Genomic DNA, 23,979 nt, shown 5'->3' on the forward strand with positions numbered 1-23,979 from the left:
AACCCACGCCCCTATGGTCAATTAATCTACGACAAAGGAGGCAAGACTATACAATGGATGAAAGACAGTCTCTTCAATAAATGGTGCTGGGAAACTGGACAGCTACATGTAGAAAAATGAAATTGGAACATTCTTTAACACCATACACAAAAATAAACTCAAAACAGATTAAGGACCTAAATGTAAGACGAGATACTATAAAAGCTCTCAGAAAAAAACAAAGGCAGAACACTCTTCGTTGACATAAATCACAGCAATATCTTTTTGGATCTGTCTCCTTGAGAAATGGAAGTAAAAACAAAAGCAAACAAATGGGACCTAATTAAGCTCAAAAACTTTTGCACAGCAAAGGAAACCACAAACAAAACGAAAAGACAACCCACAGAATGGAAGAAAATATTTGCAAACAATGCAACCGACAAGGGATTAGTCTCCAAAATTTACAAACAGCTCATATGACTCAATATCAAAAAAAACAAACAAACAACCCAGTCAAAAAATAGGCAGAAGACCTAAACAGACATTTCTTCAAAGAAGACATACGGATGGCTAAGAGGCACCTGAAAAGATGCTCAACATCTCTAATTATCAGAGAAATGCAAATCAAAACTACAATGAAATATCACCTCAGACCAGTCAGAATGGCCATCATCAAAAAATCTACAAACAGTAAATGCTGGAGAGGGTGTGGAGAAAAGGGAACCCTCCTACACTGTAGATGGGAATGTAAATTCGTACAGCCACTATGGAGAACAGTATGGAGGTTCCTTAAAAAACTAAAAATGGAACTACTATATGATCCAACAATCCCACTCCTGGGCATGTATCCAGAGAAAAACATGGTTCAAAAGGATACATGCACTCCAATGTTCATTGCAGCGCTGTTTACAATAGCCAAAACATGGAAGCAACCTAAATGTCCATCGACAGATGAAAGGATAAAGAAGATGTGGTACATACATTCCATGTATTTATATGTGTGTGTGTGTATGTGTGTGTGTGTATATGCGTGTGTGTATACATATATATATATGTATACACACACGCATATACACACACACACAATGAAATATTACTCAGCCATTAAAAATAATGAAATAAGGCCATTTGCAGCAATATGGATGGACTTGGAAATTACCATACTAAGTGAAGTAAGTCAGGCATAGAAAGACAAATATCATATGATATTGCTTATATGAGGAATCTTAAAAAAAATGATAAATGAACTTATTTACAAAACAGAAACAGACTCACAAATTTAGAGATTGAACTTATGGTTACCAGGGGGAAGGGGAGGGGGAGGGATAGGTTAGGAGTTTGGGACTGACATGTACACACTACTATATTTAAAACACATAACCAACAAGGACCTACCGTATAGCAGAGGGAATTCTGCTCAATATTCTGTAATAACCTAAATGGGAAACGACTTTGAAAAAGAATAGATACATAGATATGAATAACTGAATCACTTTGCTGTACACTTGAAACTAACACAACATTGCTAATCAACTATGATCCAATATAAAATAAAATTTTTAATTAAATTAATTAAAAATAACAACACTGGAAAAAAAATTAAAAATAAGAAGTCAGTGAAAAGGAAAAAAAAAGAAAAAGAAAAAAAGGGTGCCTTTCTAACCAAGCAAAAATCCTGAACTTCATTATAACTGGATCGACTTGAATAATGTGCTTAGGACTGAAGTATCCAATCAGTGTGGCCAGAAGACCACAGGCTGACTGGCTGAGACCCTTGAATTGATCACAGTGGCTGAGGGGGGAAGTTATGCTGATGGATTTAGAGCGATGGTTCTCAAAATGTGTTCCCTGACCAGTGACATCAGCATCTCCTGGAAACTTGTTAGAAATGCAAATACTCTGGCTCCACCCCAGACCAGCTGAACCAGAAACTCTGGGATGGTGCCTAGCAATCCGTGTTTAACGAGTCCTGCAGGTGATTCTCACGAAAGCTAAAGTTTGTGAGCCACTGGTTTAAACCATCAGAGATCCTACGTGTAAAGCCTAGAGTGGGGTGAATCCCGTTTATTTCACTGGCTGCCACACAATTAGAAAATGGTGGAGTGGAGGCCTGAGAAAGTACCGTCAAAATACTGTAGAAGGAGAAGGCTCCAGAAGGGGACAGTTCATTTCAATTCTTACTTCCTATGGTAAGGCTATGAAGTAGAAAACACAGTAATGAGTGCTTCAGCCTAGCAACATGGTTTGAAGATGACTTCTGCTGCCCATATTTATTAGTTTCCAGGGCTTGAAGAAAAAGAAATGCCCAACATTAACCCTCCCGTTCTCTGTGGGCCCTAACCCACTTTCCCTGGGGAAATTGGACAAATATATACATACAGGTTTGAGAGAAGTAAAGCTACTTAGCAGTTAAGACTGCATTGAAGAAGACATTCTCTAGGAAGCTTTCTTAATCATGGCTAATCCTAAGAGTCGCCTGGAGTAAGGTTACAAGTCCAGCCTCTTGGGCTGGACTAGACCTACAGAGTCAGGATCTCCAAGGGAGGGACCTGGGAATCTGTGTTTTTAACACACATTTCCAGGGTTTCTTTCTTTTTTTTTTTTTTTTGGCGGTATGCGGGCCTCTCACTGTTGTGGCCTCTCCCGTTGCGGGGCACAGGCTCAGGACGCGCAGGCTCCGCGGCATCTGGGATCTTCCCGGACCAGGGCTCGAGCCCGTGTCCCCCACATTGGCAGGCAAATTCTTAACCACGGCGCCGCCAGGGAAATCCCCAGGGATTCTTACGGATTGACCATGGTTGGAAAACACTGTTCTAAAAGCTGATGCAGGGCTTCCCTGGTGGCGTAGTGGTAGACAGTCCGCCTGCCGATGCAGGGGACACAGGTTCGTGCCCCGGTCCGGGCAGATCCCGCATGCCGTGGAGCGGCTGGGCCCGTGAGCCATGGCCGCTGAGCCTGCGCATCCGGAGCCTGTGCTCCGCAACGGCAGAGGCCACAACAGTGAGAGGCCCGCGTACCGCAAAACAAATAACTAAATTAATTAATTAATTGAAGCTATATGCAGAGGACTGGGGAGAAAAATCTCATGAAAGAATTACATGAATATTTCTGACTGCAAATAATAGCTTCTTCCTGTCCTTTCCTGGTGCCTTCCGTCACTACCAGGGCCTCTAACTGTTCTTCCTCTAGTCTCATCCTACACTGCTTCCCAAAGAAGTCACCCTACAGACCACTTCACGTCAGAGTGAACTTTCTAAAACACACGGAATGTCAGGCCTCTGATCACAATCTATCACGGTAGAAATCCATCACAAGTCCTCACCATGGCCAACAGCATCAAGTCCGAAGTGTTGGCATGAAAGGGGGGGAGATAAATTAGGAGTCTGGGATTAACAGATATGCAATGCTATATATAAAATAAATGAACGACAAGGACCTACTATACAGCACAGGGAACTATATTCAATATCTTGTAATTCTATAATGGAATGGAATTATAATGGAAAAGAATCCGACAAAGAATATATACATATTCTCACATATATGTATATGTATAACTGAATCACTTTGCTATACACCTGAAACTAACACAACATTGTAAATCAACTATACTTTAATTTAAAAAAAGTTTTTTTAAATGCAAAAAACCAAAGTGTTGGCATTTCATACACATTTCCATATAATCCAGTCCCTGACTTTCTTCCTTAGCCTTACCTCCTGCTGTCAGCCCACTGCAACCCCATTATGGAACCATCCTGAAGCCCCTGCGTTTCCTCAACACTTGATGTTCTCTTTGCCTTTGTTCCCTCTGTTCACCAAGGTCTTCCTTCCCCCTTCACCCAGAGTATCAGTCAAGTTAACGAACGAGAGGTCATGCTGCGGTAACAAAAGCTCAGTAGATAAAGACAGCAAAGGTTTATTTTTCACTCAATGTCAGGAGGCGGTAAGTTTTTTCTCTAAAGACCCAGATGGTAAATATTACACACTTGGTGAGCAACATACAATTTCTGTTGCCTTTTCTTCTTCTTCACTTTTTTGTATAACTCTTTAAAAAATGTAAAAACCACTCTCTTTCATAGGTCATATAGAGACAGGTCACTGGCCATCTGCTGACCTCTACGCTACGTGATCATTGCCAGAGACATGGAGACAGCAGAGAACTACTCAGTCTAGTCATTCAGACCAGGCTAATGGAGCAGCCATCTCTTGAGCATCTCTAGTCACCATGCAGACCAAAAGAGAGGGTCTCATGCAAGTCCCACTAAATGCCCCAGTCCAGAAGTGACACCCTAGAACTTCCGCTCACAAATAATTGGCCAAAATTGGTCTTTCAGCCCCACCTAACTATCATGGAGCCAGGAAGTGCAATCCTACCATGTGTCCAGCAGTAAAGAGAATTGGAAAGGCTTGGTAAAAGTCATGACTTCAGCTCAGAGACAAGTGCTCTGGAAAGCCTTTTCTGACCCTCTGGTCCCCCAGTCAGATTAGCTACTCTTTGCCTATAACCTTATAGCACCTTGAAGCCTAAGCGTGTGCTGTGCATAGGGTACCACAATCGCCAACTTCTCTGCCTCCCCCACCAGATCCTGAGCTTCCTTAGACAAACATCTCCGTATACCTACTGCCTAGCACAGCGCCTGCTACCCAGGGATGCCCAGTGTGTGTTGCTTCAACAACTTAACGAATGTGGTAGATTGTGGGAGTGGGGTTGCCTATGCATTTACCTGAAGGCTCTGTATGCAGCAGTGTCAGCCTCTCTGAGCCTAGTTCAACCACACCCATCTCCACTCATGATAAATTTATCATTTTGGTTATTCGGTTACTTTCTATATTAATCAAATTCACTCTTCCTTACAACCTTTCCTTCTAATAATCAACACTTTGCAGAGAGCTGGTCCTTGAGGCCACAGAGCACTTTGACTTTATGTGAACTGGTTTTGTGTCCAGTTTGTAAGTCAGAAGGCAGGCACAGACAGGCACTGAGATTTTCCCAAGTTACACAGCCAATGAGAGGTAGAGCCAAAAGTTATGCTTCCTTTTGATCCAACAAGAGAGCTACAGGGTTGAACACAGAGCCGCAGCTAAGTGCACCAACAGGTTATTTATATCCTTTGGAGAGATAGAAAGCATAACGTGTATGTCAAAGGTAAATCTTATTATACCATATCAGTGTTCAGCTTATAGTACACATATTTATCTCTGAGTAAAATATTAGAAACAAACCACACGACTATATTAATGTACTCTTTCAGAACCCCGAGAATATTGAAAATGCCACACACCTGTTTTACCACCATCCCTTAATGCCTGCTAGGTGAGCAACACCTGCATGCATCTTCACTACTAATGGCATAAAGCAGAGCTCAACTGTTTCACACGCAACACATGTGCGTCTGCTGCAGTTTGTATCAAACGTGTAACCACAGAGCGAGCAAACCAGAGTTCAAAATGAACTGTAGTGCAAGTCTCCACCAATACATATTGACAGAGTTAAGCCCCTTCGTGGAGACCATTCACAATCTGGGTATCCTCTGACCCCACCCCAAAGTGTATCCTGACCTGGAATTTTCCTCTCCTCTCCATCTCCTGGATCCAGCAAGTTCCTAATAAACATCCCATCTGATGGTTAGCCTTGACAAATGCCCTGGAGCACCAAGACAAGAGGAATATAGCTAGCCAGGAGCCCTCTACTTCTCTCATCATCGACAGAATAGCGTCAGAGCTGGTCCTATTGAAATCGGTGGAGTTTGAGTCGTTCGAGATCGAAACTACTTTTTAAAAATATACAAACCCTTTATTTAAGAAGGTGAAATAGCCCGGTGTGTCCTCCCCGTCTGGTTAAATGGGGACAACCAGGGGAAATTGTGCAAGAAAACTGAAGTACACAAAAGCAAATTACAGGCTCAGTATTGCCAGACACAAAACAGGAATCAATCCTTTACAGGAGTCTTGCCTTTGCTTCCTTCTTTCTTTCCTTGAGCCTTGTAATTGAATGTTGCAAACTATATCAAGAAGAATAAACCGGGTTTCCCCTCCCCCAAGCAAGAAAAGGTTAAGCTTCTAATTACAGGCCCTCTGACTATCATTTGTGCAATTAGCCATTAACTATAATCGCTGATGAGAGAATGCAGAGCTGCGCTATCGATATCTCCCTCCTCCTCAGCCCAGACTGGGTTACTTTCGTCCCATTCTGTTACAGAGGACCAACCACAACCGCGCGCACTCTCCTTACACACACGCTCTCACTTAAAGACACATTTAATTTTTAGCAAAAATGGCATCTTAGCGTTTGACTGAGACAGGCATCCCCAACCCCACACCAAAGTAGCCCAAACGTTTAGATCCACTCCTCTTCATCACTTTTAAGTGGAGAGAGGAGGCCCAAGAAAGAAGCTACCTACCAGCCTCACAGGACCAGCCCTCTTTGAGGCGCAGGAGAAGGTGGTAGAGAGACGCTTGTTGCCCCTGGAAACTGCAAGTCCCCCCCTCCGGGCTGTAAGCCGCGTTACTGGGAAGGCGGTGGCAATAGCCTCAGTAGTTGCATCAGTGCTAACTGCTGCTGCTGCCACTGCTGCTGCTGCTGCTGCTGCTGCATTTACGGTTGGCGGCTGCCGGGAAGGTACAGTAATGACTGTAGGGAGCGCACAGCTGCTGCGGCGGCAGGTTCCCTGGATCAGGAAATTAGGGCAGGCACCGGGGATTGGAGGCGAGGGCGGCGCGCGAGCCAACCAGCGGCCGCCCCGGGCCCCCGTGAGCCCCGGGCGGACGCGCGGAGCAGCCGAGCCCCGGGAGCACTCCGGGTGGCAGCGGCGGCCACGGCCACTCACGCTCACACTCGAACGCACACTCACACAACCCTGACGCAGGAACCTGGCTGCCCCGAGCTTATAAGAGGAGCGCGTCGAGGGTGGGGAGGGAGGGCTGAAGCCGCCGCGCCCGCCCCCATCCCCCGCTGACCACTCCCCCTCCTGCCCCCTCCTCGCTCCTCACCCCGCGCTCCAGCGGCCGCCAGGGTGGGTGCTCCGCGGCCGGCTCCTCTCTCTTCTGTCTTCTCTGCTCTTGGCTCCCCACCCCCCTCTCCCTTTCTCCCCTCCTCTTCCCTCCCCTCCTCTGCAGCGCCTGCATTATTTTCTGCCCGCGGGCTCGGCTTGCACTACCGCTGCAGCCCGGGGAGGTAGGTGGGTGGGTGGGTTGGCTGGTGGGGGGTAGATTGTGCAAGTTGTAGGGGAGGGGGTGCGCCTCTTCTTCCCTGCTCCCTTTACCCCCCTTCGAACTCCTTCCCCTCCTCCCCTTCCCCCTCCTCCCTCCCCGCCCCCACCTCCTTCCTCCTTTCCGAAGGGCTGGTAACTTGTTGTGCGGAGCGAGCGGCGGCAGCGGCGGCGGCACCATCCAGACGGGCACCATGGGCACGTCCGCGCGCTGGGCGCTCTGGCTGCTGCTCGCGCTGTGCTGGGCGCCCCGGGAGAGCGGCACCACCGGAGCGGGTGAGTGAGGACGCGCCCCTCCGCGGCCTGCCCGGACCTAGCCGGGGCGCCAGGGGGCCCCGAGGCGCGGGTCTCCTTTTGCCCACCCCCCTCCTAGGAGGCGCCTCTTCACTCTCGTCGCCTTCTCTCCCTCCCCACCCTGGTGGCGCCTCTGAGCTGTCAGCACCGCGGCTCCCGGGAGCCAGGCTGGGGGGATAGTGGGATTTGGGGTGTCCTAAAGCCTTGCCCGAACTAGTCTTCATTCCCTTACACTGCCTCCCCTAAAACCTGTGCTTTGCCTCGTTTCTCACTCCGCTTGGCCGGGGATGGGGAATATGGGCTTCTGAGCCGTTGAACAATGGTTGTGTCTCTTCTGCCAGGCGGAGTGTTAGGAAGGAGGCAGGGGGCCGGGTGGGCCGGGACGTGCGCGGCAGCCCCCGGAGCGCCCCTCGGACTTCACGGAGGGTGAGAGCGGGCGGTGGGTGAGGAAGGGCGCCTCCGGCGATGCGGGGCGCCGGGTGCCGACCGGGAGTGGGGTTCCCCGCGGCGGCGAGGAACCCGCACGTTCGGTGGGCTGCCGCCGGGAGTCTACGCCGAGCGGCTAGAAGTGCGCAGCCTGCGCACCCGGACTGCGACTCCCCGGGCGCCGGGCAGTCTCTGTGTAGTGCGGGTTAGAGGAAGAGTGAGGCTTGAATCAAATAGGACTCACCTCTAGATGTTTCTCCGCTCTCCGGGGAGCGTTTGTAAACCTCTCGGGTCTCCAGGATAGCTGAACGGGGGAGGGGAGTGGAACGAAGACTTAATCAGGTTAGTTTGCTGAGCCTCGTTCCCGGTGAGATTTCCTCGAGAGGAATTGGGTCCTTATCTGGTGACTGTAATTAGCCTTCATTCTAACCAGTAGATCAAATGGAGTAGCACGAGAGCTGGGAGAGCTGGTGTGTGACTGTGGCTTGTTGGGGAGGGCGGTGGGGACAACTGTCGGGTCCCCAGGGTGTGCCGCACTGGGCCTGGGAGCCCTGTCCTCAGCCACTCTCTCATTAGGGGCCGCACAACTTTCTCAGGCAGGCGACACGAAGCCCTTCTAAGAGGATTCGGTGAGAATCCTGGCAGGTCCCTGAAGTGATCTCGACATGACACCAAGGGGCTGGCTCGCCACCTCTGGGGAAATGGGACGGAAAACTGCCCCCGTCCTAAGTACCCACTCCAGAGTCCCTAGCTCCTGTCGCCCGGTGGCTTGGGAGACCCTCCTGCCCGCAGTCACGAGTCTCCTGAAGTGAGAGCGAACTTTAATGTATGGTCAAGCAGCCCCTCAAGCAATACTTGTGGGGGTTGAGTCTCCGAATGCCCCCTGCCCTTAGGTTCTGACTGTCCCGAGCGTGAGAAGCTGCGACGGGCTTTTCTGCGCTCTGCGATTGGCTGGCCGCCCGATCACGTTTAGGTTGGTCACGTGGCTCCGCGGGCTCGTAATTTAGCAGCCTGAGAAATGTTACCTTTAAGGGAACGTGAAAAACTGACAGGCTCCAATGGACTGTTCTCTCAAATGCTTTCGCCTGCCTGGACTCCTTGAAAAACGGCGAGTGTCTAGTGAAGATGACCCCTGATGTGTAACCAAACTAAGAGATTGGAAAAGCCCTGAAAAGTTTTCAGACTCTAACATTAATCATTAATGATTGAGCAATACTAACTTATTAAACGATTGCTCAGAGTAGTGCCATGGCTTACATTACACCTTTCATATCATTTCAAAAGACTCCGATATACCAGAAACCACTGATGACTGTCCAGAAAGGTGGGAGAGGAGATTCGTTTTTGCTGCGTTCTTTTCATATTCTTTTAATTTAATGTAAAATAACTTTCCACTGGAGGTTAACTTTATCCTATAGAACGCTATGAATGCACCTAAATTGTTGAAATGAGTTAGTTGAAGCCATATGTTCACCTTGTATCAGGTAGGTGAGCCTCCCTTTTGCTCCCCTAGGTCACATGTGAAATATGTGACATGCCATGAACAGCGGAAAATAGAAGCCCGTGTAAGACTTAAATTCTTCGAAGGAAAGGAGACACATCCTTTCTGAGCTGGAGGAAATTGGGGGTTGGCTGAGGCAGGTATTGACCCTAAGCTAACCCAGGCTGGCTCCTGTCTGAAGTTCAAAGCCCCAAGGCATACGGACTGACTTTCTGGTCCTGGTCTTCTACACTCTGCCCATACACACGCATGATGCTGGTCTAAAATACTCTAGGACAGGGCACGTGTGCTTTAAGACTCTGCCAAGGAACTTAAGTCAGGCTAACAAGAGAAATTAAAATTCAGTAATGGAGCGTACCTGATGGAAAAAAATCCCTGGGAGTTCCAGGACATTTTCCTCCAGCCTAGGTAGTCAAGATTAGGATCTGGGGTACTATATATTCATTAAGGCCAGAGCCTAGAAGAACCAGGGTTTTGTGAGAGCTATTCAGATATGGCTAGCCACCAACAAAAGAGTCAACGGAACTTCTCCTCTTGTGGGGAGTGGGTTGGTGAAATTGGCAGTACCTGGAGGGACAGGAGACCGGAGGGCAGAGGGAAAATAAACCTGACTTATCCAGATAGCACCAAGAGGAGCTATGACAATAATCGTAATCCTCATCTAGATCAAAGAATGAGCATGTGAGCAGGGACTCTTTAAAGGAGGGTCACCAGTCAGTCCTTCATTGGCAATGACGGCTGCCCGTGGTCTGGAGCAGCATTGCTCCCCAGATCGCCCCTTTGCCCAATTCACGTGACATTTAGCTGTGTACCTGCCCTGGCTCATTTTGGTTCTTCGCTCGAATTGTTTGGAGTCCCTAGATACCTAAAGCATGTATAAAGGCCAAGTTCAGTAGAACTGCCAAATGTTAGGACTTCAATATAACCATACTGTATATTTTAATTATAGCAGCCTCCGTGCTCCAAAGAAGTGCTTCTGCCTTTTATAAAATTGGATACCCATAAACCCAATCTCACTTGAGTAGTTTTGTTACAGTTCTAGGAGAGGTGAAAAATAGTCACAAGCCCCTTCTGTTCCAGGAGGAATGTCAAACTGATCAGACTTAGCAAGAACTCCTAGAGTAGAGCACAACCAGAAGCTCAAGGGAACAGCCCCCAGCCGTAGGGCTTCGGGTTTTGGTCCAGAGACCAGAAGACCTGGAGCACCACATAGAAATGTAGATATTAGCTATTTAGACCATTTTCTAGTTCTTACAGAATGTGAATAAAGTTGTCCCTCTCTAGAGGGAATAGTGATCAAATTTAGGTGGTCATCTATACAATTTCGAGTCATAATTGAATTTACTTTGAATACTGACCTTTCTTTGGAAAGCCACCTTCACATTACTAGTCTATAAAAAATTAAATCCCTCAAAGGACTATGATAAGCTCTATAATGAAGCTTATGATAAAAGTTCCTGCCTTAGAAGCATTTCTCAGGGTGGGCTAATACGGCTGCTCTCCAGGTAGTTACGTGATAGACTCAACACTGCTTCGTTTGTTCCCGTCTGTGCTTAAGCCACAGCACGGAGACTGCTTTCAAGAGAAAGAGTCCAAGAATACCTGGGCAGAGATGGAGGAGATGTACCTGTTGAGCAGAAGTAAGTGGTCCGGGGGCAGTGTTCTGGCCCACCTAAAGAGTTGTTGGCTAGGAAATCTGAAGACGGATGGCTTTTCGTAGGACTTAAAGACAGAGGAATGGCTTAGCTCTAGGAGAATCTGGCTTTGTAAAGGACGATTACCTCAGTGTCACTCTGCATTTTTTCAGTCCGAATTGGTGTCTCTGCTAAGCTTTTCTGTTGGTTTTCGATAAAAATTCTCAACATTGTTAACACTGCCTAGTTAGATACACTAGATGCACTGCAGGGACTAAATGAGATGGCAGGTGATACCTTAAACTTAGCACACGTTGCCCTTCATGCGAAGTTTCCTAGAAAAGTTTGGGCCTGATGGCTATATGGTGGCTCTAAATTAACAAGAGAATGCCTGCCAGGTGCTGGGAGAATAAATACAGCGATTCTGCTAGAAGTGGCTTAATATCTGCTTAGAGATCTTTTGCCCACTTTGTATTTTAAAGATGCTGCATGGGTGGGCGGAGCAGGGAAAGGGCATTCATGGCCCTGTATTTAAGAGAGAACTTTGGGGGCAGAAACTATAAGATAGGACCATGGTTGTGGGAGAGGGAGGGGTGGGCTATCGGGTCGGGCTTGTAATTTGCCAAACAAGGGAGGCGATAAAACCCTTGGTGATAGACAACATTTGCAAGTTACATCGTGTGTTATAATTCTTCCCCCAGATACTATGAGTAAATAAGGTTCTTTTATAGACTGCCTCTAATCTTTAGTTTTCTTAAGATACCTTTCCAAGGTCTGAGCTACTAACTGATCTGTAGGTTCCCTAAGTAGGTGGTAGCTTGATGCCAGCATCCTTTGTACCTCTGCTCAAAAGCACTTGACTTCCATTTACTGAGTGCCCACCACATGCCATATAGCACCAGGCATAGGCGACACAGCGACCAAGAAGTTGGGCTCTTCCTTCATGACATTTAGTGTAGTGGGAAAGTCAAACCAGGAAATCAGTGATCCAGAGACAGCCTGGAATAGAAGCTCTGGATGGGAGCGAGCAGACCCAGTGGTCAAGACTTAATCATGAAAGAGGCAGGGAGCAGCTGAAGATTGCTGGAGGTCCCACACACCACATGGGTTACAGCTTATGAAGATTTCTCAAAACTCACCGAGAACTTAGACTCTCATGTGACAAAGCCAGGAATTAGTCCATCTCTGCAGATGATCCTACAAGGGTGACAGCACTCAATCAACAATGGATGGCTGCCAACGTTACCAAAGAGCGCTAAAATCCGTCAGAGGTAAAAGCCCTGAAATTTCTAACTTTACCAGTGAGCCCTGCGTGCCGGAACCTCTCTCCTCACGTGGAAACGAGGCTAACGGACCCACACTGACACACTCATTCTGATATGTAAGTGCAGGAAAGTGCTCTGTTTTTAAATGATAAAGTTTCTGAAGATGAGGTGAAAGTACCTCGTAGGCATTGAGAACTGTGGCCTTTGTAACCTAAGAGTCTTTCAAAGTATGCTAACTAGTGAAACAACTGCTCATACTTGGTTTCAAGTTCAGAAAACCTGGGAATAATGCTTTGGGAAAAAAATCTGTAGTTCAGACCAACTTTATTAGTGAACTAACAAATCAACGGATGCATTGGGGAACACTCGCTAGTGCCTAAAAAAATTTTAGACATCAGGCACCTGGTCCCAACTTACAAAGACACATTCCAGGCCCTGCCATAGGGGATCTCCGCTTGTAGAGATGGAAACACGTAGGTGAGCACATCTCAGTATGTGACGGCTCTGTGACAGGCACAGGAGACAGTGAGAAAGCAGCCAGACCACACCTAATTGGTCAAGAAAGCAATTGAGGGGCTCGTTCAAGGATGACATTTGAACGGGTGGTAAGCAATAGGAAGAAGCCGGGGGAAATGGGTAGGAAACTAGACTCAATCCTAGAGCCCGTGAGAAGCCTGCAAGTGATCCCAGCCCTGGCACCCTGGGCCATTCTTGGCTGCCTGATTCACCATATTGATGTGGATAGAGAACACGGCAGCCTGGAGGCAGAGGAACAAGAGACAAATTTAGATCCAGTGAGAGATGAGTGCTTGGACATGCCCAGGACTTGATGGCAAAATGTCAGAGGAGAAGAATCTAGGCTCACGGTTGGACTACTGACTTAGAGTAAGTGGTGGGTCAGTCAAAGATCAGGCACATGGGGATGGGAAGACAGATTTTAGAAGAACCTCTTTACCGTGTACGCCTATTAAGATATCCAAGTAGATTTTACCTCATGGCACAAAGGTCGTCATCATAATCTCTGTTGTTCGATTGGCAGTTGTCACCTATGTCCATTCAGTGATGCACACGACTTATGGGGTGAGTACTATAGAGTCCAACCCTGAGAATGAAGTAGTCACCCGCATTGTGGGTAGAATCTTAGCCTCCTAACCTTCCCGCAGTGGTTTCAGAGTGTGGTCAGGGACCAGCTAGGTCAACAGCCTCCGGGAACTCAATAGAAATGCAAACTTGGGCCCCATGCTAGACCTACAAAGTCAGAATCTCTGGTGAGGGGGCAGCATTGTGTTTTAGTAAGTCCTTCAGGGGTTTCTGATACAAACTCGATCTTGAGAACCACTGACTTTCACCACCCACAAAACTAATAACTTCCCAAATATATCAGGAGGGCCTTAGCTCTTTCTAGACAAGAAGACCAAGCATTATAGTCCTTCTAGGAAAAGACCTGCTAGGGATACTGAGGCAGCAGTTTTTAAAAATCAAAATGGGGACGGGAGGGTGGGCTCTATCTCAACAATAAGGCTGTGTTAGGACAGTGACATCCTGACAAGTGATCGTACCTAATTCCGGATTAATTTAAACTGACACTACTACCCACATCACAAGTCAGCAGAATATTCTGGAAGGAAGTGGTCCTGAGTCAGGTGCTCTAGTTGATGCGTGCTCAATCACATGGTATCTGGAGCCAGACCGCCTGAGTTCAAATTCTAGTTCTGCCCAAGGTGGTCGTGGGCAAATACTGTCCTCCCTTCCCCAAACAGGTTCCCTGGTATGTAAAAGGGGAACAGTAGCGCTGACTGTGTAGGATTGAGAATTAAATCAATTAAGAAACTGAGGTCTTAGAACAGTGTTTGGCTAAGAATAAAAATTAAGTTATTTATCCATGATTCTCAAGATCATCTCAATCTGATGTAAATGGGAAAACTGACAATTGAACTGTAGGATTGAGTGAATCAGGATTAACCCAAGTATTTCACAGTTTTTAGCTGGCCCCCGACTGGTTCTCACAAGGCTTGAGAGGCTGTCTGTAAGGCCAGAATACAGCTCAGTCCCTCATCCTCAGTTCCTCTTACTAACCTTCTTCCCTTGTAGGAAAACTTCTTTGCTGACTTGAAAAGCTGCTTGTCCTAAAAGGAGTTTTAGCCTATGAATAGAAAGATTGGCGTTCAAGTGGCAAGCAGTAGGAATGAGCTGGACTAAAAATAAATGCCCTTGGCAGCCCCAGAAGTGCCAAAACAAATGGACTGAACAAAATTCCAGGAGATGATAACACCCGTACACTCAAGCAAATGGGAGGGCTGTGAAAGATGTGAACACTTGGCCTTGCTAGTCCCAGCAGTGTGGCAGCCGCAGCCCCTCTGTGCAGGCTGAAGTTCATGTCTGAGCCTGACACGCAGAAACATCTTACTGTGGGCATCCCTTCTGGAGCACTCCTGCAAAGGTGCCACTCGGAGCCCTACAGGGAACTTCGTAGCCCACTTGGAAGGCTTGGTATTTACCGTAAGATCTATGCAGTTGTTTTTTTTTTTTTTTTTAACCGAAGCTTACGTACTGTTCTTCCATGTTAACCGTTGCAGGGACAATTAGACAACAACGGCAGGCTGACTTCTAAATGCATTAAAACCCCTGAGTTGCTTGGAGCCAGTGAACTGCCAACATGTCTGGGTAGCAACGTTAACTATTTAGGTAAGCAAGGCTCCTGGGACATGGGTGCCTTGAAGTAAGTTTGCAGAGTCTGATATCAACTGTGTAAGCGCAGAATTAGTGAGGAAATCTTCAACGCTTCTGGGCCTTCAGTCATTCGTTACAAGTGTAAACAGCCGTGCAGACGACTAGGTACAAGTGACTTCCAACCCCCTGGCCCAAGGGGGTAGGGGTATTCATCCTAAGTATTAGAGCTGAAAGGAAACCCAGATCTAGTCCAACCGTTTGATTTCTTAAAGTTATGGAACGCTTTTCAAATCCTTACACAAAACTCCAATGTTGAAAAGAAATGCTGGTTGAAACAGAGGAGGAATACCCAGGTTCCCTGCTGTCGTAGCCTTTCCCCTGACTGCAGCCACCCCGATGCTACCAAGGCATTCCTGTGAACCCCGTGACTTTGAGGAACCCGCTAAAAATCACATTGACTCCGACTTTTCACCCTTCTGAGCAGATAGACCCTGGGTTGTAGGATGCCGAGCGCTTCTACTTGTAATTTATTTTCTGAGGCATCATTGGCTTTAGCTTAGCCTAAGCATTGAAAGGACCCTGGGTGTCGATCATTTCAAGCTCACCCTGTTCTCTTTATGAAAGTATAATGCTGAACTTGAGACTTAACTGTCACGGATGGAAATAGACTACAGGCCCACAATCCTGTAATCCCCCAAAGCTTTGCAAACCGAAAGCTTAATTCATTTGGTGTTTTCGATTCTTTTGGAGCTCTGTACGGCAGCATTCCCAGGTAGGCACCACGGGTGTAAAGGGAGAATCTTCCTGAAACTTGGGCAGAAAACCCACCATGCTGCAAACAGGTGGCTGAGCTCTCCCCGCTCTGCATGATACAGGGGATTAAACAGAACTAGGGAGTCCTTTCTACCCAGGAGCAATCTTTCAAAACATGGTGCTTAGGAAACTTAAGAAACCGAGGCGCGGCCATAGAGCTTAGGGTCTTTCTTCTCTTCTCTTTAAAGAAAGAGCCCTTTATAAAGCCAGCTAGCTTTACCCACCCCCACTCCCACCACTCTCCTCTTTTAAAGAAGCAGGGATGGTTGGTTAGCAGCTACTCCATTCCTAACGCCATTGTGCTCCTTTCTTAACGGAGAGCCGTGTGTGTCATGGTAAAACACAGCTTTATGACCATCGGGCAGAAGCTTGGGTGAAGTGGAAACGTCTGAGATAAGAGGTAGAAATTAAACTCCTTTTTGTCTTGAGTGTCTGTCCTGAGCCCGCTCAACAGCGACTCTTAAAGCAGCATTGCTGGGATGTTAACGCAGCATTTATGACTGTTGATTGCCTGTGTGTTCCAGTTACATTCAGAGAGCTTCCTTAAGGTGACAGTGGACTAAACACCAGCCTTAGGCTACTGTGCGCCCATAGTTAATCCCAGGCCAGCTTGAGTGTCTGTAAAATCTGTAGTTACAATCAAGGCTCGTTGTTAAAGAGATCTGCCAGGTACCTAACCCCAAGTGGAAAACCATCATCTGACGCCTACTTTTTTTTTTTTTTCCTGACGCCTACTTTTAAGTCCCTGTGCAAGTCGGATTATATGGTTACCTTTCTGACAGCATAGATATCAACGTCGATGTTTTTGTCTCATTTTGACCAAACAACTAAAACCTTGGGTAACTAACACCTTTTAAAAAGGTATTCTAATTGCAACCTGACTTGTCTTTCCAAGTATATGTATATTTCTGTTCTCTGACTATCATAAATAGTTCTTTTTTTACTTTCCAAGTAAAGTACTCTAAGTAGATTCTTACCACTCCCACAACAGTCAGAGGTCACGGGGATAAAGAACTACAGCCAGTGGGCCCTGGAACAGATAACCCCAGCACTGAGAATATTAAGACTATATCGAGACTCCAGTGATAAAAGGGGGAGGGTGAGAGGCAGCCAGGTACTTCATACTTGGTTTCGCGGTATAAAAACTAGCGTGCGATGCTTCCTGACAGCCTCTACCCTCTCCTTGTTCCCCCTTCTTATGCCCAGTAAAATATTTGTGGATTGAATGAATAGTATGAAATACAGGTAGGAAGAGGAGTTCCCTGGTGGCCTAGTGGTTAGGATTCCAGGCTTTCACTGCCATGGCCCGGATTCAATCCCTGGTTGGGGAACATCCCTCAAGCCACGCAGCACGACCAAATAAATAAAAATGGTTAACATGGTAAACTTTAAAAAATGCCGGGGCGGGGGCGGGGGGTTGGCCACTCAGGGTGGATTTCCTGGTGGTCCAATGGTTAGGACTCAGCACTCTCACTGCTGGAGCCTCGGTTCAGTCCCTGGTCGGGGAACTAAGATCCTGCAAGCCACGTGGTGTGGCCAAAAAAACTAATAATAATTATAAAAAAATAAAATAAAAAATGAACTACAGATAGGAAGTGCCGTTGATTCATCCTGCTTTGTATCTGGGTCCCAGCTTAACTACACTCTTGTGGGCAGAGTGCTACATATAGTTCTTAGACGAGTACATTTAGTACCTAAGTAACCACACACCCATATGGTAAACTAGGACCAGATTTTAATCTCCCTGGGAATTAGCCACAAAGTATGGAACGTTCCCAGACAGTAGGGAGTAGCTGATAGTACGATGCCAACTAGAGCATTGTGTACATGACACAGGAGTTCCAGTCTGTGCTTGTCACTGTAGCATCTGTTCTTATGCCCACATGCCACAGCTGCAGATGCTGAAAGGTACAGGAAGTCGCAAGGCTTTCTGCTGGGAAGACCTCCCTAAGGAATCTGCATGAACTACGTGGCTCCACTGTTTTTCTCAAATATTTGCAGTGTATTTGCTGTAAGCAACCACATCTTTGCCTTTTATCTCGAAGAAATTACGTCCTCCAGAAGGATAGACCTGCTAATGATAGGAAACACCTGAATATCAGCTGTCCCATTCCAGGCAAAAAAAAACTAAGTGCCCTACTTCCAAGTATTCATTCATGCCATTATGTGAATTATATTCATACAGTGAGCATAGGAAAACTGAGTTTCAGAAAAATAGAATCCAGGTCTGTGGCTCCCACCTTGCCTTGCTTTTCTCACATCACTAAGTTAAAAATGATCTCCCTTTGGGTGTGGAGAAAAGCGAACCCTCCTACACCGTTGGTGGGAATGTAACTTGGTACAGCCACTATGGAGAACAGTATGGCGATTCCTTAAAAAAACTAAAAATAGATCTACCACATGATCCAGCAAGCCCACTCCTGGGCACATACCGGAGAAAACCATAATTCAAAAAGATACGTGCACCCCAATGTTCACTGCAGCACTGTTTACAATAGCCAGGACATGGAAGCAACCTAAATGTCCATCGACAGAGGAATGGATAAAAAAGATGTGGTACATATATACAATGGAATATTATTCAGCCATAAAATGAATGAAATAATGCCATTTGCAGCGACATGGATGGACCTAGAGATTATCATACTAAGTGAAGTAAGCCAGACAAAGGCAAATAGCATATGATACCGATTATATGTGGGATCTAAAAAAGTGATACAAATGAACTTATTTACAAAACAGAAACAGACTCACAGACTTCAAAAATAAACTTACGGTTACCAAAGGGGAAAGGTGCAGGGGGGGAGGGATAAATTAGGAAGTTGGGATTAACATATACACACTACTAGGTATAAAATAGATAATCAACAAGGACCTACTGTATAGCACAGGGAACTCTACTCAATATTCTGTAATAACCTATGTGGGAAAAGAATCGGGAAAAGAATCTGAAAAAGAATGAAGATATATACATGTATAGCTGAATCACTTTGCTGTACACCTGAAACTAACACATTGTAACTCAACTATAATATAAAATAAAAATTAAACTTAAAAAATGATCTCCCTTCACCTCTTAACTGTACCTTCTTCGTGCTTTTTATCTTATCTTGGAGTCATTTTGTAAACATGTCTTTTTCCAATTAGACCTCCAATTCTGAGATGAGGAAGCATGTATTAAACCTCACGCCTTTTCTAAATATCCTTTACTTTGCTCGTAATAGAAGCATCATTGATGAGTAACAGTATAGAATGTGGACAAGAAATGCCATTAAAAGATCAGGATTTGGCTGCATGATTATAATGACACAAATGAGTTAAAGGAATGGGAGAAATGAGTCCACAGGTGAATCCCCTGCCCTGCCACCTGCAGTCTCTGGGCAATCTACGTTCCTTCTATCTTGGTCTGGCTCCCTTGACCCAAGATTACTATTCCAGCCACCATGCCTAGTTTTCAGGAACCAGAAAGGAATAAAATTAAGGAAACTGGATCCCCTGTGCCTTTGAGGATATTTCCCAGAAGTTGTATATACCATTTCTGCTTACATCCCATTAGCTGGAACTTAGTCCATGGCTATGCCTCCTGCAAGAGAGGCTGGGGAATCTAGTCTTATCCAGATAGAGTGTGCCCAGCTAAGAACTCGGTTACTGTCAGTCACTGCCCCAAGGCCCATCCAGCTCTGGCCCCTACAGTGTTATGGCCTCTGAGTCTGCAGCTGTCCCTCCAAGAGGACTCCTATCCATGGGTTTCAGGTAACGAGCACCTCTAACTTAACGATCCTTGTGTCCCAGCTTAGCTAAGTGTTCCCTCCTGATTTTAGGAAGAAAAGCCAAATGTGAACCCTCCCAATTCCAGTGCACAAATGGCCGCTGTATTACGCTGCTGTGGAAATGCGATGGGGATGAAGACTGTGCTGATGGCAGTGACGAAAAGAACTGCGGTAAGTAAAGACCTGGACAGTCTCACCTGCCACCTCACTAGGACGTACACATTGTATTGAAAGATGATGATATTATATCTTAGTGTCTACAAATGTATCGAAATTCTGAAAAATAGAATCCACTCCTAAGAACTGCTTTGAACTCGAGTCCAAAGATTCTATACTTCCTGGTCTGGAGGGATATGATTGTTTGATGTGAAGTTAGCGACTTGAGTATGGAATTTTGAAGATACAGTGGAGTTCCTTTCAAACGACAGACGCGGTTGATCTTAGATCAGACAAAATTTTGGTATAGGAAGCTAGAGGAAGGAAGGGGAGGACCAGAAATAGAGACAGACAGAAGACTGCTTTGAACAGACTTTCTTTTTTTTTTTTTTTTTTTTTTTGCGGTACGCGGGCCTCTCACTGTTGTGGCCTCTCCCGTTGCGGAGCACAGGTTCTGGACACACAGGCTCAGTGGCCATGGCTCACGGGCCCAGCCGCTCCGCGGCATGTGGGATCTTCCCAGACCGGAGCACGAACCCGCATCCCCTGCATTGGCAGGCGGACTCTCAACCACTGCGCCACCAGGGAAGCCCCAGACTTTCTTTTTTTAATTCTCAAATGGTTCCGATCCCCAAAAAGCAAGCCGTGGACGGTAAGAAATCCCCTGCAGTTTCAGGAATTAATTAACTCCTGGTATAGAAACTATAAGCCAGCCCAGATCAAAGATCAGATAAGGATTCTTTTTTTAATTCCCTGTCTACAGAGATGCTGATTTTAAAGCACTAGGCAAGATGGAAGACATTCTCTCCCCCAAGAAAATAGGGATACGCCATCATACCCATTGATCAGCATCTATTAAAAGATCATTATGAGAGCTTCCCTGGTGGCGCAGTGGTTAAGAATCCGCCTGCCAATGCAGGGGACACGGGTTCGAGCCCTGGTCCGGGAAGATCCCACGTGCCACGGAGCAACTAAGCCCGTGCGCCACAACTACTGAGGCTGCGCTCCAGAGCCCGCGAGCCACAACTACTGAAGCCTGAGCGCCTAGAGCCCGTGGTCCACAACGAGAGAAGCCACCGCAATGAGAAGCCCGCGCACCACCACGAAGAGTAGCTCCCGCTCACCGCAACTAGAGAAAGCCCGCACGCAGCAACAAAGACCCAACACAGCCAAAAATAAATAAATAAATTTATATAAAAAAAAAAATCATTATGAGAAATGCCTGTCTTTGCAACCTATATAACCTCTCATTAAGCCAGGACAGCTGAGAACTACATGTCAAGATGGCATTTAGGTACCTTGAATACATGCTGAAGCTTGCTTTATGATCCCTTTGTTCTGTGTTGTAAAACTCTTGAAATAAGGTTGTTCATGAATGTCGGTGATAAAACTGTCATTTGCCTTTTAAAAGACGTTACATAATAAGGTAGATAGCTAGTGGGAAGCAGCCACATAGCACAGGGAGATCAGCTCGGTGCTTTGTGACCGCCTGGAGGGGTGGGATAAGGGAGGGTAGGAGGGAGGGAGACGCAAGAGGGAAGAGATATGGGAACATATGTATATATATATAACTGATTCCTTTTGTTGTAAAGCAGAAACTAACACACCATTGTAAAGCAATTATACTCCAATAAAGATGTAAAAAAAAATCAAAAAAATAAATAAAAGACGTTACATAAAGATGTCCACTATACAAACTAAAAATCCAGAAGAAAAATAGAAGCTAAATGTAGATTTTACCAACTGCCATCTTGTTATGCCCTTACCTACTTCATGCATCATTACTAAACTGCTATAGTATAAACATACTGGCAGACAGTCCTGTGCTTGAGCTCTCAGAGCAGCATCATGGATGTCTGCATGCCAATATGTAAATTAGCAGCTCATTTGGAAGCAGAGTAAACCCATGCTGCAATATCAGAAAAGAAGCTTATCTCCAGTCTCAGGACCAAGAATAGTTCTCCAATGTGACACATTTATATCATTTGCATCCTAACGCTAAGATTTTAATCTATTCTACGAGATATTGAGTTCCATGCTCTTTCTGGGTTACCGGGGTGATATAATTCTCTCACTAATTTTCTCACTAAAGGACCTCACTCTTGTCCCACTGTTCTCTTGGTGTAAGTAGCCATTCTTCTTCTGTGCTAAACTATATTTGGCAAAACCCATTTGTTTTTTGTTTTTTTTTAAGAGAGTAATTATTCTCTCCATGGTGTGAAGTCTTACTTTACCATTTGACTACCTCAGTAGAAACTAACCTGAGTCATTGTAGGGGTCATCGCTGGCTTTTCCTAAAATAGTCTCTGCATAAATCGATTCTAGCCACGTAACAGGAAGGTTTGGAAGAGGTAAGGGGGTAGATGTACCTACAATCAAGATCATGCAAAGTGGGAAAAAGTAAATATATTTCTTGCCCAGAATTTGTCTCTGCCTCTCAGATATGAAGGTAGAGAAGGAAAGTGGGAGCTTTGCTCGGGGAAGCTCTGAATGCTTATTTTGAGATGTTCCTCCATGGAAGGGAAAAGCTACACAATTACTTAAAACTTCCAAAGCCAATTCCTGTTTTTCCTGTCCAACCTCTTGATGTTGAACTTGGTTACAGTTTCAGCAGGGCCTTTTCTTTCAAGCATGTCAACTAGCATATTTAGTCAACTTCAGCTTGGATTCTGCAAGCCATGTTCCATCAGTCTTAGTAACTCACTCTTCTACAAGTGTTAGGCTGAACTGATACATCAGTAACTCGGATACCCCAAGAGTGGAACTGGTAGTTCTCTTCCCCGGTGGCACATCTAAATTTCTATCCATCTCTCAAGGCCCAGTTCAAACAGCCTATCTTTACCCTCCCAGTCTGTGCTCAGAATGGAGAGAGAGGAACCCTAGCAATCTATCTGACCCTGTGTATCTTGTTCACTTTGTAGTATAACCAGTCTTTTCTATCCCTGTAACATCTTATACTTCTTAAATTCATGAGGTCTCTTTACAACCATTCCGTACTCTCTCTTTTGCAACTTCTGAAGAGTATCACAGGGTGAATTACAATAACTGACTCTGAGACCCTCCGGCACCTTCCTACCTGCTCAGGAGAAGATGGGCCTTGGATATCACTTAAACTGTTAACACTGGCGTTTGAGTATTTCAGTGATTTTAGAAGCAGTTATGAATCTAAAAGGTAATATGGCCTTTCATGTTCCCTTGGCTGCACAATTTTAGGAGGTAAATAATCCTTTTCAGATCATCATAATTGATCATCCCATCTTGAGTTCTAGAAATTGACTATCATCACTGTCTCCCCATTAACAATATCTGAGGCTAACCCAGAGCGGCTGAACTCTGAGTGCTGTACCTGGCTTAAACCCCTGACCTGAGGTGGTCCCTTTCATCTTTTCAGCAAATGGTTGGCTTTTAGCTGATTTCCCATTACAAAATATTCGTTAGAGAAGAATGTTTTAAACTGGAAATTCAAGTAGAAAGTATAGGCACACGGGCAAAGAAGAATATAATCTGAGGATGACCCTAGAATACCCGACGTGGCTCCTTGTCAGGCCCCTTCTTACTCCCTCACTTCCTCGCAGGTAGGATGACCAAGCTGCCTGCTTTGCTTAGCACAGTCCTGGTCAACGCTTAGCTTCCTGGGAAAATTAACACTGTCCCCCTTCTACTGAGATTGTGTCAATTTGGACAACAGATCGCATGGTCTCCCTAATTGAGGAGAAAAGGCTGCCCTAGTAAGAATTAGTAGCAGAACTGATACCTTGTCTAAGGCTATTTAAGTCTAGTAGTCAGTTACGGGTGCTGGCAGCTTCCACGGCGGGCTCAGTGACTTTTAGCTGGTGGATGTGAGCCCACCCTTCGGATGCTAAATACAACCTCTCTTATACTCAGGTTTGCGCTTTCTCTGTTTCTTACCCAGTGGGTTCCTCTGCCCCAATAGACCTGTAGGGGTGACAGTATTCAGTACTGGAGCTGGGTCTTCTGCCTCTGCACTAAACCCACGTGTTGTTACAAGATGCTGCTAGAACAGTTATACTATGATCCAGTCGTTTGACTGTTAAACTTGAATGACTTGGAAGAAATGCGTGAAAAGAACAAAATTATTACTTAATCTCAACGTTATCAAGCAGGCAAGAAGTTCATTATAAGGGATCCCTTCACCTCAGTGTCCTCTAAGTCTCTCAAATGATCACCTTCCTCCTCTGAGGAAAAAGAAAAAAAAAAAAAAAGATTTTTCTAAGATTCTCCGGGATATTGGCAGTTGAGTGC

General features: G+C 45.8%; 1 protein-coding gene across 2 annotated transcripts in view; it reads left to right on the forward strand.

Annotated features, from left to right (window-relative positions):
* The first annotated feature begins 7,331 nt into the window (after positions 1-7,331).
* VLDLR (very low density lipoprotein receptor) overlaps positions 7,332-23,979 on the forward strand; it is a 31,626-nt gene continuing 14,978 nt past the window's right edge. For both annotated transcript variants that reach the window (XM_060014678.2, XM_060014677.1), the window contains exons 1-2: positions 7,332-7,463; positions 19,612-19,731. In XM_060014678.2, coding sequence (XP_059870661.1) covers positions 7,382-7,463; positions 19,612-19,731 — 202 coding nt within the window. In that variant the 5' untranslated portion in view covers positions 7,332-7,381. The remainder of the gene's footprint in view (positions 7,464-19,611; positions 19,732-23,979) is intronic.

The sequence above is a fragment of the Delphinus delphis genome, chromosome 6 (assembly GCF_949987515.2).
Source record: "Delphinus delphis chromosome 6, mDelDel1.2, whole genome shotgun sequence".
NCBI lineage: Eukaryota > Metazoa > Chordata > Mammalia > Artiodactyla > Delphinidae > Delphinus > Delphinus delphis.